The 20,258-nt window shown below is 55.9% G+C and overlaps 1 protein-coding gene across 1 annotated transcript in view; it reads left to right on the plus strand.

Annotated features, from left to right (window-relative positions):
• The first annotated feature begins 3,502 nt into the window (after positions 1-3,502).
• The window catches only part of Wnt3 (Wnt family member 3), a 41,793-nt gene continuing 25,037 nt past the window's right edge, over positions 3,503-20,258 (plus strand). The window contains exon 1 of the mRNA XM_055592034.1: positions 3,503-3,702. Within this exon, the coding sequence (XP_055448009.1) occupies positions 3,623-3,702 (80 nt within the window). The 5' untranslated portion in view covers positions 3,503-3,622. The remainder of the gene's footprint in view (positions 3,703-20,258) is intronic.

Raw genomic sequence — 20,258 nt, forward strand, 5'->3', positions numbered from 1 at the left:
TCGTCACCTCGGGAGGATACGGGGCCTGCGTAAATGGAGTGGTGTCTCATTTGTTCCTGCCTCTGCCGGCCCAAGCCATGAGCCTCCTCCTTCCAAGACTACCCTCTGCTGTCCGGTATCCCAGAGGCCTCCACGGACCTCCCCCGAAACCCTGGAGTCTCCCACTCTCCCTGGCGCTATGTATTCTGAGAATCTGTTTCAGGTCTCTTGACCTTCGCACTTGATGCCTCCCCTGCCTGAGGCCAGTTGTTTTCCCTCTTCTCCATCCCCACTTTGGGCTGCGCTGGTTCTGAGCCCCCAACCCCCATCCGGCAGCTCGCGATGGGTGGGGAGAGGCCGTCCCAGAAATAAAAAAAATAAATGAATGAGTGAATGAATGAATGAATGAAAGTCTGTGCGTGGATGGGAGACTTCCTCCTCCTTCCTCAAGACAGACTGGCAGCCGCGTGAGGGCGGGCGGGGGGCCTGGCGGCCCGAATTCTTTGTCTTCGAGGTGCCTCGGCGGGGGTCCGGTGGAGCAGCCTCGGACTACGCTGGCCGCTGACCGCCGAGCTCCTGGAGAGAGCGCACTTCAAAAGGAACCTCCGGGCAGCTACCGAGGTGGGGGGCGGGGGTCCCCGCGTGCCACACCTCTTGCTGCAGGTCCTGGGACCCGGCTGCGGCTGCCTTTCCCCTCCCTCAGCCGGGGGAGACCACCCTTCCTGGCTGGGGGTGGGGTGGGGGCGAGCCTCGTGTCCACCCTCGCTAGCTGGTTTGGGAGTGAGAGCAAGCCTTTCCCGCCGTAGGCAGCCTACGCTGAGGTCGGGGCGCCTGCGGAGAGAGAGGATGCTCCGCCGCCGCCTGGGCAGGGGCCGCTCCTGCGTTGCCACCCGCAGGCGGGAGGAAGAACATTAAGCTCGTGTTGAAGGAAGGACACCTGGCAGGGGAGACCAGAGGACTCCGGAATCCCCTCCCCTGGGGAACTTTCCAGTGTTTGTGGGGGGAAATCCCCACGCAGGCCTCTGCCCTGTGCGGCGGCAGCGTGCGCGGCCACTCCCCGCTGCTGGTCCCCTCCTCCTCCGCTCCGCACGCGGTCCCCTGCTCGTTGCCGACCCGCGGAACAGCACCTGGGCCCGCCTCGGGCTCCAGGATGCGTGGGAAGAGGCACCTGCCAACACACGGCCCTTCAAGGAACGACCCGCTTCCCGCGTATCTCTCGGGCAACCAACACCTCACCCAAAGCCACCGAGAGCCTCTGCTCCCACCTCCCGGGGCTGGCACCTGTGGAGTCTCCAGGCTCTAACTGACCCTGGGAAGCCGGCTGGGTTAGCTCCCGTCTTCGTGCCACGGTGGGGTGGTGGAGGCCAGGGAAAGCAACTTTGTGGCTCTGGGAAACGCTAGTATTGGACTGTCCGACCCCAGGCTGAGGTTCGGGGCTTGAGTTCTAACCCGCACTGATGATCAGCCAGCCACGGGGAGTCCACCATCCCGCCGAGTACTCAGCTAAAGGGAACCTAGCAATGCTGGAGCCAACAGCCTGTGGAAGCTCTCTCCTGACTGCAGCCTCAGCACGCCCCCCGCCCCCCCACACACACCAAGGCTCTGCATTTCCGGATAGTGTCCAGCCCCCTCCCAGGTGAATCAGAAATGGGGCCTCAGAACCAGCTCTGCCACGGGGTGGGGGGGCATCATCCGGGAATGCCCGGCCCCTGGGGGCATTTCTAGGGGTGCTTATCACAGCACCATCTAACAGCTCCTCTAGTCTTCAGCAGGTGGGGGATTGCCATGCTGTCCCCTAGCCCTCGTCCCTTCCCCTCCCTCCCCCTTCCCCTGTCTGGGAGCTCAAGCTCCCCCACCCTGCCCCCGCTCTCTTCTGTCTCGGTGTCTCCATCCACTCGTCTCTATCTCCCCTTCCTCTCCTCTTTCATCTCTCCCTCTCTCCCCTCCAGCCGTGGATAGGGCTAGGAACTCGTAGAAGCTGTGACAAGCCCGGGCGGCTCTCCCGACCCTTGGTGCCCCAGGGGCCAGTTCTTTGCTCTCCCTTCGCGAGCAGAGGATGCGAGCCGAGAGCAGACCAGCAGGGGCAGTGGATTGGAGCTGTGGGCACCAGGCGCCAGGATCAAAGGCTGGGACTGTCTGCTCCCCTGCAGGATTTCCCCCAATCCTGCCCACCCCAATCAGCGGGAGAGCACGCCATTCCAGGCCAGGCACGGTTAGGTGGGCTCCTTCTTTGGCCCCTCTACACAGCTGGGGGGTGGGGGGGAGCAGCTCCTTCCAAGGCTTCTTCTCAGGCTTGCTCTCTTGGTCCCAAGCCAAGAGCATTTCAAGGGCTCAGGGTCTTCTGTGGCCCGGGAGAGAAGTTGAGGACAAGGTACCGAGGTGAGGAGACTGAATCCTAACCATCTAGGCGTAATCTCGGCACCAGTAGGGCTGAGACCTGACTCCCAGGAGGAGTCCGATTCTCTGCAGGAGAATTGGAAAGAGTGTCCCTTCGGGGCCTGGACGCTTCCCCCTGCGTGTGGGCTACAGTGGGTCGCAGGGTGATTCTGGCGTCTGCACGGGACAACGCTTGAACCCCCAAAGTTCCGGTTTCTCATCCTCAGAAGGGCCGGGAATAGGTCGGAAAACCTGGGCAAGGGAAGAGCGGATGTCCCCCCCCCCCCCCAACTGGCCAGAGCTATACCACGGCTCACTGGTCCCAAATGGTTCCACCCCAAGATCCAAACGAGACTGCAGGTACCGGCGGGGTCCGGCCTGCGTGCCCGCGGGAGGAGAAAGTGAGTCCTCCCGCAGGAAATGCAAACGGCAGCTGGTGTCAGTTGCAGGAAATGCAAAGGCTGCAGGAGGTCCCGATACCAATCTGACTCATGACAAAAGACTCCAATGACACTAGCCCCGTCCCCCGGCGCCGCCGGCCGGCCGACCTTCGAGCCTCCGCGGATTCTCCCGCGCGCCCCTCGGACACCCTGGAGGCGACCCACGGCCGGGTGGCGGGGCCGCCAGCTCGCAGGCTCGGAGAGGCTGGGGACGGGGAGGGGTTGCCTTTCCCAAGCCCCTGCAGCCGGCCGCGTCGATCTGGAAACACCCGCCTTGGCTTTCCAGGCTCAGTTCCTTACGGGGCCCAAGTCCCAAGGGACCACTGTTCCCAGACAGGAGCGGGGAGCCACCCATCAGTCCCCCAAGCCGACCCTTTCACCGAGTGAACGCCGGGTCAAAGCTGCAGCTCCCTAACCCTGGCTGGCGCGGGCTGGGGAGGGGGTGTCCCAGGCCAGCAGAGAAGCCAGAGTGCCGGGTCCTCCCGAGGCCTCCGTGCGCCCGGGGCGCAGGCTTTGCCCAAGTTTGCCGGGAGATGCCCTTCCCAGAGCCGGAGTTGTGGGCCGGGCGGGAGGGGCGCGTGATTGACAGGCTGAACTACAGACTCATCTCTTACCTTAGGCCGCGGGCGCTGATTGGCTGCTCGCTGACATCCTCAAACCCGGCTGCTCGGCGCTGGGCTCCGGAGGGGGGCGGCTGCGGGTGGAGGTGCGCCTCTGACGAGCCCGAAAGTCATTTCCAACCTCAAGTGGACTTTGTTCCAACTATTGGGGGCGTCGCTCCCCCTCTTCATGGTCGCCGGCAAACTTCCTCCTCGGCGCCGCTTCTAATGGAGCCCCACCTGCTCGGGCTGCTCCTCGGCCTCCTGCTCAGTGGCACCAGGGTCCTCGCCGGCTACCCAATTTGGTGGTAAGACTTGCCTCTTGTCTGCCCGCGGGCCCGATCTCTCGGCCGCGCCCGGCTCCGGTGGGGGCCGCTGGCCGGGTCCGGGCTGCGGCAGGCCTGCGGGGCTCCTTTCTCCTTGCTTTCCTCCAGTCCCCCAGCCGTCCACCCCTTCTGGATCTTCTGCCGATGTCGCTTTCCCGATCCAACTCCTGGTGCCTCGGATCATCACCATTTTCCCTGCTACCCGCCGCAGAGGCGGGAGGGCTCTTTCCGCCCCAGAAGGGCTCCCATTCTTAGTCCTCGCCCTCTCCCGCTCCTATCTGGGGGTCCCGAAGACCCTTCGTTTGCTTACAGTTGGATCTGTGTGCTGTCCCCGCGGGCCCGGCCACTCCTCTTCTCCATTTTAGGGTCTCCATGGGCAAAATTATCCTGTCCTTCTTCGCCACCCCACCTCTTCGGTGTCTCGGTCAAGAGATTTTTTTTTTCCCTCCCCACAATACTCGCTTTTGCCTTCATATTTCAGATCCGAAGGGCTTTGGGGGTCCCAGGCAGGGGACTTGAGGGGGCATTTCATCGGATTCTCCCCCACTCTGCTCTAGATTGAATTTGAGCCTCTGAAGGGAATATAGAATATAAACCCTAGATGCCGTTGCTGATCCGGCCGTATTCGTTCCTTGCTCGAGCATCCCGGAGAATAGGGGTGGGGGGCTCTTTGAAAATGTAGTTGTTGGGGAGGGTTAGGCTTTTTTTTTTTTTTTTTTTCGAGCAAAAACGCAGTTCTCCATGTCAAATTCGTTGCTTTTGGAAGACGGAGAATCGAGGAGAAAGGGGCAATTCTGTCCCTGAGAAATACAGATACAAAAGGCATTTTTTTTTTCTTTTTAAATAAATAAGGCTGGGAGAGCAGGCGGAGTACCTCGGGCCGGTGGGTGTGTGAGGAGACTCTCTGAAGATTAACAGCCTTTTGGGAGCCCCAGCTCCAGGGATTCCCCTGTTTTCTGAGCCCCATGGCTGCTCCCCCCCTCTGCAGGTTCTACAGGGAAGACACTAAAACCAGTTTTCTAAATTACACCCCAGCTCTTCCCGTCTCCAGCCCCTTGCATTCCGGAAAACTTTAATAAAAAGAACCCTCCCCTCCTGGACAGCTAGCGGCCAGGGGGTGGGAGGTGAGGAGGAGGAGGAGGAGGACCTGGGGGTGAGAAGGAGACTGACCCCGGGGGTGAAAGTTAGAGAGAAACGCCACTGGGGTGAAACACTGCCTGCCTGTCCCCTTCTCGCCTGCTACCTGGAAGCCTGCAGTGCGAGGCTCAGAGCCACACCCCAAGCCTTCTTCCAGCTGCTTTGGGAATATCTGGAGGCCAGGGGAGGGGAAGTCATGAACCCAAACACCCAAGCTATGGCCTGGCCAAGGGTTTGTTGAAAGGAGTCTCTCCTTGGGTAGCTATCCCAAGAACAAACATACAGTCATCCTTTCCTGCGGACTTGGGCTGGTCTGAGACCTCCCATGTGCATGTACAGAGCCCGTGTATGTGGGGGGGGGGGGCAGCCAGAGATTCCAGGGTGGGGTTCTGCCACTTGGAGAAAGGTCGCCTCCTGTCTCTCTTTCCATCCCTGCAATGCTCTGCCCTCTTGGGGAGCCTGGGGGTGCATAGGAAGAGATGCCTGGCACCCTAGGGATGCCATAGGTGAAAGAGGAGAGTGGGTTTCCTAGTTCTGGAAACTGGAAGAGAGCACTTCCTGGGGCGGGATCAGTGGGTTCAATGGTGGTGGCACTGGGGTCTGGGTATAATGTTGTCCAGGAATGCCTAGATGGGGTCACGGGCCAACAAGAGGCAACATTAGGAAAACCTGGAAGGCCGAGGCAGGCTCTGAGATAACGCTATACTCCTGGTCTGTTTGGGGGTCGAGGGGGTACCAAGTGGCTGCTTTGTCTGAGCCATAGAGAGAGTGTGTGGGTATTTTGGAGATGGTTTGTCAGTGCCTGTGGCTGCCTCTGTATGTATGGTGCAGTGTGCGTCCTGGGTCTGTGACCCTACAAAGTGTGTCTGTGTACCAGCGTGTCTCTGTGGGTAGAAGTTCGTGCCTGAGGCCCAGGCAACTGTGCGTGTAAGTCTTGCGGGACTCCTGGGGGAGCCCTGGCCCACGGCGGGCTGTGCTGTGCCTGCATGCAAGCACCAGCAAGTGGCCATCTCTGTGATGTGAGACAGAAGTCTGTCGGTATCTTTGCTTGCGTAAGGCAGACCACCTGGCTTTCGCTGGTGGTGCTGGACATGGCGATAGTTGTGTCTGGACCCATGTGCTGTCTGTGCACGGGTCTGTGTGTGCTCTGCTCCTGCACACGCGCGTGTCTTTCTGACAGCGTGAGTGGGGAAGGCCCAACAAACGTCTTTGTGCACAGGATCGGTGTTCGTGGCATGACCTGCTTGTGGTTGAAGGTAGGAGAGTGGGCCTTGTGTCTAGAGAGTGGGGGCTGTGTCTACGCCTGCTTCGGACCTTGTCCCCAAGGGCCAGTGACACAGTCTTGTACCAGTGGCTCTGTGTCTGTGGCCATGTTTGCCGACACCTGAGAGGGTTGCTTGGTGGACATCCATCGCACTGAGGAGAAAGACGGGCAGGAAGTGGAGGTCTCAGAAGGTGGCTGCAGACACGATTGGCCTGGGACCCCAGCTGGGGCAGGGCAGGGCCTTCCTTGGCACCAGCATCATGCCTTGTCTGCCCGAGGACTGTGGCCACAGCCCCTCCCTCCTCTGAGGTCCTTTCCCTTTGGTCTTGGAGCTGGGATGGGGCATGAATCACCTTCTCCCTGCTGGAGAGTGGGTAGGCCTCAAATTCTTGATTTCTCCCCTCTGCCCCCGGGGCAAGCAGATTCCAGTCCTGTTAGCATTTGAGTCCATCACTGCCTGCCCTCCTTGGCCCACCCAGCTCACACATTCCCCAGGAGGGATTGACAGGGGAAATCGTTTAGCTGGGATTTCTCCTCAAGAAAGGGCCCCCACTCCCAGTAGCCTGTCCCTGCTCTTCCTCGCTTGGGCTCCAACACTAAGAGAAGGCAGATGAGGAAGGGGCTCTGAGGGGCACCAGAGCCTTCCAGGCAGGTAGTGGCTGCTTTGGGACAGAACTAGTGACAGCAAGCGTGATTTCTGGAACTCTCGGCGATAGTACCGGTTAGCTCCTGACAGAGAAATCTCTCCTCTTTCTTGAGGAGAAGTATCTTCCTAGGGCCTTGCCCTGTGTCACCTGCGTTCCACAGGAGATGCCCTGATAAAAGTGGCCTGCTTGGCTGAGTGATATTTGGCAGCTTATCTCACAATGTGACTGAAGGACACTGACCCCTCCCCTTTCTGGGCCCCTTTTCTCACTTTTTATCTGGGGCCACCAGCCCACCCAACCTTTCAATTTAGGGAAAATGTTTTGCTGAGGTCTCCGAGCCTGTTTGGACACCCCAGAGCCCATCCTCCACTCAAGGGCCTGTCTTAAGCGGTGCCTCAGTTTCTCCATGTGTCACATCCTGCTGCTGCCTCTCCACTGCTAAACGCCCACCCGACAGCCGACAGCCGAGTCTCTCAAAGGCTTGGGAACGTGTTCAGTCAAACCCCAGTGGGGGTCAGTAGGCTGGGCCCAGGGAGGCACCTGGAGTCTGCGGGGGAGGAAGGCCCCAGGCCAGGTGTTAACACTTGTAACAGGCAGGAATTACAGCTGGCTGGGGCGGGCAGCGCTGGTGAGGAGCTGAGCTGGCTGGAGGCTGTTGATCCCACAGACAGACAGACAGACAGACAGACAGATGGGAGATACCAGGTCGGATGGCCAAACTTTAGCAGGGTGTTCGCCCTTGCTGAGAAGATCTTGCCTTGGGAGATCCGTCTGGGGGAAAATGAATGCAAGACCCCTTGACAGTGAGTTCAGGGCTCTTCTGCCCATCCCACCCCTTCGGTGGGTGGGGCCTCAAGCTCCAAAGGGAATGTAATTGGTGGTGGATCTGTTGGAGATCCTTCTGGTGGCATCACACATTGCTGAACAAAGAAAGAAAGAAAGAAAACAGGTCAAACATTATAGAACACCAGGAGTTGTGCCGTTGAGAAGACCCTACTCAAATGTGTAGGGAGGAAGGTATGGGGGGTGTGATGAAATCTCCCCCCCAGTCAAGTGTCCTGTTAACATTCTTGGGACCAGGGGGTAAAAGCTGGGAGAGTCTAAGCTCTAAGGGTCCTGTATGTCTAAGCCTTTCTGAAGCTTGGTACCTGCTGCTGCTGCCTTTTCTGTCAACTCAGCTAGAGTTGGTCCCCAGGGCCCAACTCTCATGCGTGGGCTCCTGTTCCACCCCTGATTAAAGAGGCCAGAGGTAGACAGAGGGCACCAAATAAGAATCCCCAAGGAGCAGACTCGTCCAAGCGAGCTTTTCCCATCCCGTTACTACAGAACTCAGGTGTTTGCAGGAGGATGCAGTGGGCTTGGGGATAAGAGGGATAATAACCACTGGCCTCGTACCACAGCTACTGACAGAAGGGCCTGCCCTACCTCTACCCAGCACCCTCTGGATTGCATGATCTACGTCTAGATATTCATACTGGGGCGCAGGAGATGGTTCAGGCTGGGAGTGGAGAGACCCATGTCTGAGTTCTGAGCTTACCACCATTGGCTGTGTGACCCGGGGCGAATCTGTGCTTCAGGTCCCTGCCTCTCTCCGGGCTTCGTTTCCTTGTCTGTACTGAGAGGTGTTCTCAGAGTCTCGGGGATATGGCAGGGACTCCACAGCAGATACTTGGGACCTTGCTGAGACATTGCACCCCTTTATCTCTGTAGCTTGTCCTAAACCCCACCCCTACCCCACTCCTGCCTAGCCTTCTTAATGCACGCCCAAGCCTCACACGAGAACTTCATTTCCCTGTCTCCAGGCTGCTGGTTCACATACCTGTATACTTTCATGTTATCTAGTGACCAAGGCAAAATGACCTCTCTCAGTCTCACTCAGTTTCTCCAAACGAAAAATAAGCAGTTATACCATCTTCTACCCCGTGAACATTCGTGACTGAACACAAGCCCCTAGAATGCTGCCGGTATACAGGAAGTACAGCTCAACGTTTGAACCTCTGTCTGGTCCTGAATCCAGACTCGACACCTCCAAGAATCCCTCCCAGGTCAGCCCCCATGGCTCTTCTCTCTCCTTGTTCTATCATGCTTGGCTAGTGCCCACAGGCTTGTCACTTTCTTCAAAAGTAGAGGAAATGCAGCCTTTTACTGCCTGGGGAGGGAAGGGTAAGGTGGACAGAGGTGCTGGGGTTCTCCCTAATCCTCCTGATACCCCACAGTCTTCCAAGCTCTGATGCCTCTGTCATTTCCAGTTGGGACGTCAGAGAGAGGGCTAGGTTTGGGGCACTGGCTGCTGAAGTGGCCCCAGCAGGAGGTGAAGCTGCTTCTGGAGCTGGGGGATGACTCCGAAGGTGATTTATAGACGGAAGGCAGAAAGCTTGGCTCCTGGCAGAGGCCTGCTGCTTAATTACATTCTTTGGGGGGGGAGGTATGTGGGGTGACAGTAAGGGAGAGACTCCTAGCTCGTTCCCTCCGGGCCTGGGACCTGTGATGTCCTACCTCCAAATTGGGTTCTTCTTAGAGAGCGAATCCCTTGTACTGACCTGGTACTGGGTGTAGGCCACTCAGAAGAGCAAGGGGTGGGAAAGAAGGAGAAGGAGAGAGTCCCATGGACACAGGCACCCCAGGTGAATGGAGCCCAGTAGTAGAGAGGGATGTTGGGGAGGATCACTGGGTCTCCACCTTGCTTCCGCAGGAGAATAGCTAAGCCACCCGGGCCAAAGACTTGTGGAATCTTCTCAGTGTGGCAACTCTCCACTTCCCCCTTAGCCCTGTAGGTGCCTGAGAAGAGCTTCAGGTTGGCTTCTTGTCCCGTGGGCTTGGATCCTGGTGGCCCATGGAGACTAGGCCTGGTACTCGGAGGCTGACCCCTAACTCTTTGACTTATATCGCCTGTTGCGTAGGGCCGAGGTACTCCTGATAGCATCAACCTTGCACTAGAGGAGAGAGCACTACCCTCTCCCCCCTCCCCGAACCCTGCTTAAACTAACTTCTCGGGGAGCCCCACAGCTCACCTGGCTGCCTGGTGGCAAGCTCTGGAGAGTTACTTCTGTCAGTTCCAGCACAGACTCTAATTGCACGTTCAGCCCCAGATACTGAGCCTTTAGGTCAGGGGACCCCCACAAAAAAAAAGGTATGGGGCAGGCAGAGGTAGGGGTGCCAAGGCCTGCAGCACCTGGCTGCCTGTTTGAGTTTGGCTAGTACAGCTGGCAGAAGTTGGCAGGGGTCAGGATGGGGACAGCAGACAGCTCTCCGGTTCCCCCTGAGGCAGGCCTTCTCAAAATGGCCTCATTAATGCATGTGGAGTGAATTCCAGAAATGTCAGGCCCACTCATACATCTAAAGGAAGGCTGGGGGACCCAGAAGCGTGCTGTGCCTGGAGACAAGAGGAGTCAGAGTGAGAAATGGTTTCCAGGTAGGGAGCCGGGGGACCTGACCTGTTGAACATGGTCTTCTCCTGAAGTGATGCTCTGTGCACGGCCAGCCAGCGGGAGTTTGGGTTGTCTGTACCTGATGGGAGACCGGGAACGGATTCCGTAAACTTTACACTCAAGCGGCTTCGAGATGCTGGCTGAGTTGTCAACCTCCTCAGACCTCAGTTTTCTCATTCGCCAAATGGGCAGTACCGCGCCTTCCCTGGCTGTGGGGCTGCTAAGATCTCAGGATGTCTGTTCCCCCCAAAGTCAGCAACTGCTAGAAAGATGACCGAGAGCCCTGCCCCCTACACAGAGGTGGTGCAAGAGCACCGGTCTCCGAGTAGAATCTGTGGGGAGCAGAGCCCTTCCTTAGGTTTAAGACCAAGCGACAGTGGGTGTGCCCCAGTTTCAGCTCTGAAGGTCCATGAGAGCCCACAGACCTGACCCTCACTGAGACCTGGAGTAAGAGGTCCAGTGTGGGGGGCGGGAGCTACCGGTGTGAAGGCAGGCAACTGGAAGGGCTCTTTCAAGGCCTGAGGTTATTAGGAAATCCGAACTTCCCCCAGGGATTGCCAAGAAAACCCACAGCAGGCGGGCCCTGCTCCTCAAGCTGGGCTGGAGAGAGTAGATGAAACTGTTGTGCGTCCCTGTGTTGGCAAGGGGGATGGGAGCAACAGGACCCTGTGCCCAGGTCTGTTGGGAGGGCCTTTCTGCCAAACCTGCCCCTGGGCTGAGTCCCACTTATCTGTCGGAGCCAGCTGGGTCAGCAGGGAAAGCCAATCTTCCAGTGCCTGCTATGAATGCAAAAGGAGGCTTGTGACCACGTGAACCGGCACGCCACCACCCCCTCTAGTCTTCGCCACACTTTATAATGTGGCTTTCTGAGGGTGTCATCCTGCTCCTCTGAAACCTCTCATGGTTCCAGTTTAGCCACCCCCCCCCTTGTTTTGTTTTGGCCTGTACCTATCTATACATCTTTCTGAACTCCTCCCTCAAACCCAGCATCAAATAGAACATGACCCTCTCTGCCTGTTCTCCCTCCCACTGTCCTCTGAGCTGGGGAAGGCAGTAAAACTCTTGTCTCTAGGCTGGCCAGGTCTTACTCTCCCTCTCTGCCCAGCACAGGTCCAGCTTGGCTTGGGTCCTGCCGCTGACAGCCTTGGGCTGTGAAGGGCCTTCAGTGTCCCTTAGGCCAGGGGACCCTTAGTTGAACGGGCTGTTAATGTTCCTCTAGGTGTCTCCACCATGTTCCTTTCCTTGGGCTTTGTTGCTCCCGGTCAGCCCAGACGGCAGGTTTGTTTGTTTATGTGTTAGTCCATGTTCAAGCAGCTCATGCTGTGCATATAGAGTTGGCAGGACCCAGAGGCAGGTGCCTTTGCCTGCTGGATGGTGGTCTACACAGACCCAGAAGATAGGCGTCCAAGCTTAAAGGTGAAGCGGCGGCTCCACACAGGTCACACGTGGTGGGAGGAGCGTTGGAGCTCACATCCTTTCTCCTCCTGCCTCCGCCCAGGCTTGCAAGGGGACTCCCCAGTTAGGAGACGCCGCTCGCTAGTGTAATACTTTGTTCTCCAAAGCATTTTGAGGCAAGATCTCACTTGACTTTCAGCGGGAGAGCCACTACCTAGTGTGTGTGGGTCCCACGATGAAGAGTCTAGGAACTCTGGCTGGGGACAGGCGTCCGTCACTGGAGCCTTCCTGCAGCCGGTCGGTCCAACTTGAGGCTGTCCTCAAGTTGGGATGGTGCAGTGTGGTCCTGCAGGCGTTTTGTTGCCCTTGGACTAAGCAGGGCTAGCCTCAGTCAATCGTTGGGCCTCTGTTCTCTTAACTGGAAGGTAGTCAGTGACCCCTGAGGTTATGGCCTGCAACCCGCCCCATCATCCCCCCGGGTCCCTTTTTCTCCTTGGCTTCACACTGTATGAGCCAGAAAGCAGTCAGTCAGAGTGGTTTGGCTTTGTGTGTGTGTGTGTGTTGGAGAGAAGCTATCTACGCCTGTGTGTGTGTGTGTGTGTGTGTGTGTGTGTGTGTAGGGGTATATGTTCCTGTGTGCTTTTGAACCAGTCTCTCACTGGGACCTTGGGCTCACTGGTTAGGAATGACCTCAGCTCTTTGGGTAAACCACCTTACCTTTCCCCCCTCAGAATTCTCACCCATGTCCTAGCCCTGAGTTGGCATCTATGGGCTGTTGATTGCTTACTCGACTTTCACAGCTAAACCTTCAGCATTATTTCCCGCCAAGAAACTAGAATGCTCTCCCCTTTCTTATAAATCACATTTCCTTTATGTCCCGGCCATTAGGAACCAGGCTTGACACGTAACGCTTGTGCCTGCACTGACCTTGGGCGTCGTGTTCGTCCTCTCCTTTGCCAGGTCCAGCGTTTCTGTCTCCATCCTGCTATTTACCCAGGAACATTTTGTATTCTGAACTCCTTGCAGGCAGACCCCATGCCTGGGACATCTGAAATTCTCCATGCTTGGTCTCTGCATAGTGGCTGCTGAGGATCCATAAATATATATATATATTTTTTTGGTCTTCAGATGGGATGTTGGCTGCCAGCTGTGCCGAATCCTTACTGAAAAGAGGCCAGGCACACAAAAATAAAAAAATAAATAAACAAAGCAAAAGACATTTTGTCAGCATGGTGGCAGTCTGCCTGTAATCCCTGCACTCCAGAGACTGCGGCAGGAGAATTGCAAGTTTGAAACCAGCTTGGGCTCTACAACAAAATCCTGTCTCCACAAAAGAAAGAAGAATGGGGGTGGGCAGTTTGAGGAAAAAAAAAATGGCTGTTTCCAAGAAGCGCCTCCAAGCAGACAGTTTGGGGGAAGTACAGGTGGTGTCTCTATCGTCTGCTTCCCCCGCCCCGCCCAAGTCCGAAGGGATGCTGCCTACGGGGATGCTGTTATGATGTGCTTTAGTCTAAACTTGAAGGTGGCGGCCCGCCTCCTGGGAGTCTGTTTCTCTGTCAAGACAAGGTCCCAAACACTACAGCCAAGGATTCTCTTCAACTTGTCACCCTCCTGCTTCTGCTACCCCAGTCCTGGGATTGGCATGCACCACCGTGCCTGGGGTTGTTCGGTGTTGGGGACTAAACCCACGCTTCATGCACGCTAGGCAAGCCCTCGACCAGCTATACCCCTAGTTGGGGACTGTTTCTGCGATGGCTGTGCCTTCCCTTTGCTTGGCCGCCATCACACCTGCGAGTCCTGCCTCCCTTACCTTGGGAGACAACTGGCGTTCTTGATACCGTTTCATAAGTGACACCGTGTACCCTGTAGAAGTTCAGGGTGGCATGAGGATGTTCAGGGGGAGCAGGGGAGACAGACTCAGGATCACACACAGTGGCCTCCCTCAACCCAGGCTTTCCCATTTGCAAAGCTCTGGCTGAGACCCTGACTAGGCCTGGGCTGAGCCACCGCTGTGGTGGGAGCCGCTCGAGAGGAGAACCGTGCAGTTTCTGTGCACTGTGGTATCTTTGACATCAACACTTGGGAGACCAAGACAGGCAGGTTTCTGTAAGTTCAAGACCAGCCTGGTCCACATGGTAGGTTTTAGGGCAGCCAGGGCAACAAGAAACCTTGTCTCAAGCAACAACAATTAAACCAAAAAGCCTAACCAACAGAGAACAGAAGCAAAGAAGTGCTTCAGGGTACGGGGAGGGGAGGGCAGCCTGCCCCACCACCTAGCAAGGCTTCAGCTTACCTGTCAGCTCCTGCCCTTAGTTGACACCCCAGAGACCACCCCACTCAGCCCATTGGCTTTACCAAAGAGGGCATCCAAGTCTACTGTGGGTGTCCATCTCAGTGGAAGCAGGCTGTGTGAGTTTCCAGAACTTTCCAAGGATAGCCACGGCTCCAGCATGTCCTTGAAGCTAACACAGTAGCCCTGTCTCCAGAAGGTGGGCAGCCAGGGAACGGGGTTTAATAACCAGCAGGGAATCAATCTGTCCCTCCAGATGCTCCAGACTCAGCCTTGTGCACACAGAGGAGACGTCACACACACATCCTCTCCAACAGCCTTAGAAGCTTCCTCTTGTTCTCCCCATTCTGCAGGTGACTCACTGAGGCCCCGAGAGGACCACCTCAGTGCTCAAGGCTTCTTGGCGAGTAGACGCCAGCTCCAGTCACGCTGGAAGCAAGGCCCTCCAGGGTCCACAGGCCCTCGGTGATACTACACGCCATCCTAGCAGCCAGGAAGTTCCCTCAAAAGTCTAGCTAAAGACTTAGTCTAAGCCCAGGTGCTTTCATTTGGTTGCCAGGACATGAGCAAGCATCTCTGATGTTCTAAGTTTGCCCTAGAGGACTAAATATAACTGCTCCCAGAGTCTCTTTTCCAGAACAGTCCCTTGGAGGTGGGCTGCCTTGAACTAAGTGTCCTTCAGGTCTTTCTCAGCATCATCTGCAAGTCCTCTGGTCCACAAACTGCCTTTAGCCCAAACTGTGGGCCAGATTGTGCTCTGGCCTTTGAGGCAGAGGGCTCTGCACTCATTATGGGGCCAGGAATCTGGAGTCCGCCACGCTCACACCCTCAGGGGCCACACCCACCTGGTCATGCTCCAGGTATCCTTCTGGGACTCCTTCCCAGATGCCTTCGAGCCTCCCCCTGTGCTCTGTGGGATTCTGCCTGAGGTCTGTCCTACTGGCGGAGGCCGATAGCCCAAAAAGAGGCCAGGGTAGGCCTTTGCAGGGGCTGTGGATACGTGCAGCTTTAGCCAGCTGTCGAGCACGGGACGGTGGAAGGGTGAGCCCAGCAGAGGCCGGGGACTATTTCTGCCCATGTCACCATCTTCTAGAATGAACTCCTTGAAGAACTGGACCTTTCCCGTATTTTTTTTTTCCCCAGATAGGAGGCTAGTATTATTTTTAAATTTTTGTATTGGTAGATCACACACACACACACACACACACACACACAATCACATGGTTCCGTTGAGCCCAGGTGGAGGAGCTCAGTAGAACGTGGACTGTCGACACCTGCTAACCTGAGGTGAAGATTTTCAGTCTCTGGGACTTGATGAATGAGCTGCCTTTGTTTAATAATCCCATCCCATACGCTCAGGCCAGGCAGAGGGAGTTGGGTGGAAAGTGGGTCTATCCGTGTTCTTCCGGCACAGAATGTGGGAGAGGGCTCGGAGGTCCTGCCGCTGTCCCTCCCCTTCAGCCTGGCGGCATGGGGTAACCTTAGCACGGCAACCCCTTGTTTAGCAGCAGTACTGGGGACGGTCCCAGCTGTGTTCCCTCTTAGACCTTGTCTTGCCACTCTCGGTCTCAAATGACCTTCCATTTGTGCTTAGCCAGTCTTGCCGTTTTAGAAGGTGTGATCAGAAGGACAGTGACACCATCAGCTAACACCCCCATCACCATGCACCGTCCAGCCCCTGCCTGGCTCTCCTTCTGACTACCCCCATGCCTCCTTCACCTGCTTGCCTGCTAGCCTCCTTTCACTAGCAAGGATTAGAGCATGCTCTGGTGGAGGACAGACCTGGGCTTCTGTCTGTGTAGCTGGGTGACCTTATTTTCTCCGAGCCTCAACCTTTCCCTCTGTAAAATGGGTATCGTGAGGATTAAAGGATATAGCATACATGAGACAGACAGGGTCTGGCGTCTACCCCGTGAGTAATCCTCCCATTTGCCATCATTAATCTTTCTGCATCACGCCTCTGTGCTTTCGTGTGCTCCCCGACCTTCTCCCAGGGCAGGCTGTGAGGACTCCTGCAAAGTGAGGCGGGTACCATTGCCTCACGGAAGCCTTTCGCCAGCACCTGCCTCATCTGAGCCCCTCCTGGAGGCTCAGTGGGGTTCCTTCATCTCCACCCACCCTGCCAAGCAGCACAGCACACGAGGCGGCATCTAAGGACAGCACCCTAGGATGAGGGCACGGTGCTGAGTGTGCCCTGCATGGCAGACGCTCAGTCTTTCTGCTGTGTGTCCTCCTCCTCCCCAGAAAGGTTGACAGACACTTGTCAATTGCTCCTCTTCGGTTCGCAGTCACGTAGCATGGGGATCTATCAATTCTGCTTTGTCTTTGTGGCCCAAGCAAGCCTCGTATAGCAACATGAGGGCGCAGAGCACAGCTTGGGGAGCACTATCGTTCTAGTGATTGGTGGGGCTTAGGTGCTACCTACTGCAGTGGACAGCAACTCTTTCACCCGTGATGCCAGCAGGGCCCAGCCTCGACCTTTCACGGACACATATCTCTCACTGCATTCGAAGAAGAGCTGTCCATGGAGAATGGCACATCCCAGACTTGTCAGTTGGCGGGTCCCAGACCTTGGGAGGAAAAGGGGTTACTTGAAAAATTCTGAGCCTCCATTTCTTCTATATAAAAGGGGGGGGGGGCAGGGCACTGTGATGTCAAGATAGTTATGAGGACCCTGCTACATAGGGGCTGAGCCGACAGTGACAGGTCCCTGGTGGCGGGTGCAGGTCATTCCAGCACAGCGAGGGTTGTCCAAGTCCTCAGTACCGGGAAAGAATGCGGGTCATCCTGCCCTAGAGAAAGGGCCACGCTTGGGGAAAGCCATACTCACCTTGGATGGTGTGTCCCAATTATCACCTTATTTGAAAACCAAAGTGGGAGTGGTTCAGGAGAGGATGCCAGTGATTCAGTGAGGACACTGGCCTGACCCTGAGTCCCTGGTGTCCTGCTCAGCCTTTGGCTCCTGGGAAGGGGGTGGGCAAGTCAGATGTGGTGGCTTCAGGGAGTTTTACTGGGGCTCCTGGGCTGGTCTGTGCAGGTTTAATACGGCTGAGGCACCGGTCATTTCAGTCCTGAGGAGTGTGGTGAATAAGCCTGGCTGGGAGTCCTGGGGGGTGGGGTCGCTGCGCAGGCCCCGCCTTTTAGGGAAGAGGGCCTTGCCGGGCCATTCGGAGTGTCACAGACAAGAAGGGGTGAGCTGCTGCTGCTCTGGCTAAAATGTACCCTGCACAGACACTAGTTGTCCTGTTGAGAACCGGTGAATGAATATTCTTTTTATTATATAGTGCTTCACACACACAGGAAGCAGACACATCATATGGGATGTCATAACAAGACGAAGCCTTGTGCCTCCCCACGCCCTGAAGAACCAGAACATCTACATTTGTCCAGAGGTTTCTCCCTTCCCATCCCAACACCATCTCCCTCCAGATGTGACTGCATCCTGAAGTTTACCTTTTTTGGGGGGAGGGGGGTTGTCTCTCACCCAGTCTGGAACTCACTGATTGGGCCAGGCTGTCCAGGAAGTCCCCTGAAGATTCTCCTGTTGATAGCTTCCGATGCTGCAATTACTGCCATGCTGTTTATATGGCTGCTGGAGACTAAAACCAGGGCTTCAAGCCTGCAGGGATTACTGACGGAGCTCTCTCCCCAGCCCCCACACATATATTTCATGACTAAGATAACAAGCCAGCTGGGTGTGTTGGCACTCCTTTAATCCCAGGACTGGGGAGGCTGAGGCAGGTAGATGTCTTTAGAGTTCCAGGACAGCCGGGGCCACACAGAGAAACCTGGTCTCAAAACAACAACAATAAACAAAAGAGGAAAAACCCCACCTCCACCTCCCAAGAGCTGGGATTAAGAGGTGTGTGCGGCCGCCTCTGTCTTTGTTCTCTCTATGTCATTTTCCTGTGTTATGCTCCACTGGTGTGGAGAATGTCTGCGTTTCTTTCATTTTCACAGCTGTAGAGTAGTCACTGTGTCCGCCAGCTTCCCTCCAGGGAGGCACACACCTCTCTCTCTGTGCCCTTGGAGGCGAGCTCTCCCTGGAGACGCTTGCCTAGGAGTTAAGCTGCGGATTGAGGGAGAAGCGGTTCTTCTTAGAATGATGCCAAGCTGTTTCCCAAGGAGTGATCCCATCTCCTTGCCACCATTCCTCTTTTTGCTGTCATCTTCCAAAGCCTTTTCACATTGCAGCTCAGAGGTTTCCCTTGGTCTCGTTCCAGCTTGGCTTCTGTGTTGTCCATCCGTCTGTCTGTCTGTCCATCCATCCTTCCCGCCCCCCCCCACTTCTACCCCGTCCAGCTCCTCCGAGCAATCACTGTGTCTCATCTCACCAGTCCTACGTGATCCCGCTAGGAAAGGCTTCTAGGGTCAAACATATTTAGAAGTCATCTTGCTCTTTGGAGTGTCAGTGGCACCAGGGGAACTGCAGAGGTGACCCTTGTTTTCATTTGTCTAGTCTGTTTCCCCAGACTAGTTAGCCCAGGAGTCTTTTCTCTCCTAGGAAATCCTCCTCCCCCTTTCAGTTTTGTTTTTGTGGTCTTATTTTCTCAACTGAGAGGCTGTAAATTTTTTCTCCAAGATTTTTGTGGGCATCCTGCATGAAATGAATGAGTTTAGTCCAGGGTGTCCATCCCAGAGGGTCTTGAGATGAATGAGAGATGCTAGCATGGGTGGTGAATGAAGGAGGCAGTAAAAAAAAAAAAAAAAAAAAAAAAAAAAGCAATTGGCTCACTTTTCTGTGGGCCTGCTGGGGTCTCTTGTCCTGTGAGGAGTCAGAAGCTATGGACACTTGAGGCTGTTTGGCCAGGGTCCAGCTCTGCCTACAGTATTTCTGCAAGCCTTCCTCTAACACCCACGTGGAGTGAATCATTCACATTAAACCTCCTGTCACTGTTTTTGGGGCATCTGTTTCATAGGGAGGCCTGGAGCCCTTGCAGGGGCAGAGGCTCTGTTCCATTTCACGCCCCTCCCAGCTTCTCAAGAGTGGCCACGCACCCTGGCTGGTGCGTGAATGCTGTCAGAGGAGATCTCCTGTTGATCCTCCCCAGGGACTTGAGGGCACTGTGATAAAGTCTGCAGGCTCTGGAACTCACACCAAATGTGTCTCCACTTGCCTGCCAGGCTCTCCCTCGGCTTAAGAACTGGGCAGCTCCTTCTCTTCTTCCTACCCACAATGACTCCGCTGACTTTGGGAATAGGCTTGTGTTTTAAATTATTGAGACAGGGTCTCACTTGGTAGCTCTGGATGACCTGAAACTCAGCATGTAGACCAGGCTAAGCTCAAAGTTAAGGCAGGCAGCCTCCTGTCTCTGCCTCCCAAGTACTGGGATTACAGTCATGTTCTGCCACCCTGGCTTTTTGTTTTTGCTGGAGTTTTGTTTAAATTGAGGCACCGTCTCACGTGGCCCAGGCTGGCCTGGGACTGTTCACTGTAGAGTGGAGGGTGAATGCCTGATCTTCCTGACTCTATCACCAAGTTCTGCGATTACAGGACCGCATGCTCAATTCACGTGACAGATGGGACTTCATGTATGAGGCAAGAACTGAGCCTTTGTTTGTTTTGAGGCAGGGCCTTACCGTGTAGTGCTAGATAATCACTATGTAGATAAGACTGTCTTTGAACTTGTGATGACTCTCCTGCCTCAGCCTTCCAGATGCTGGGATCACAGGTGCGCAGTACCATTCGCAACACTGCTGGGTTTTCTTGTTTTTGATCCTTTATTCATCCCAACAAACTGGAGCCTATAACGGTGCTTGGTTGTTTTTATTTGGGGGAGGGGGAGGGGAAGGAGGGAACACACAGGCAAGCAAGCAGGAAGTTGGGAGGCCCAAGCATAGCAGGACTTTCATGGCCAAGCCAGGAAGCGAAGTGTACCGAGACAAAGATCTCTTTGACATAGTGTGGCTAGAGTGCCCCGTGCCGTAGCAGTGTCCTAGAACGGAGGGCCCACCGAGCATGGCTTACTGCCATGATCCTCAGCCTCCTGCACAGGACTATGTGTAGCAATGCTAGCACACGGAACACTAGGACCCCTTTCCCCCAGGGTTAGAGCTCCGGAAGATCAGACAGCAGGGGGTGAGGATGCGAGGCACCTGCTTCTCACCCTGGAGCTCACACCACAGAATCTGGTGGAGGGAGACTGAGGCCTTCCTGGTAAGGAAGGGATTTAAGGCAATTCAGAGAGCACTGGCCTGGTGAGAGCGTGGCAGAGGGGCAGAGGCGATGGAAGAGGCTTGTTATCCTCTCTGCAGCGGTAACAAGACAACAAATGGTAACAAGGATGGCCTGAAATTCCCAGATACAGAAGAACCCTGTTTGGTACTGATCCCTCAGCCTCATGAGCTACCTTATCCGGCTGGATCCAAGAGTGCCC

Source organism: Psammomys obesus, unplaced genomic scaffold (genome assembly GCF_907164565.1).
Source record: "Psammomys obesus unplaced genomic scaffold, mPsaObe1.curated_primary_1811, whole genome shotgun sequence".
Lineage (NCBI taxonomy): Eukaryota > Metazoa > Chordata > Mammalia > Rodentia > Muridae > Psammomys > Psammomys obesus.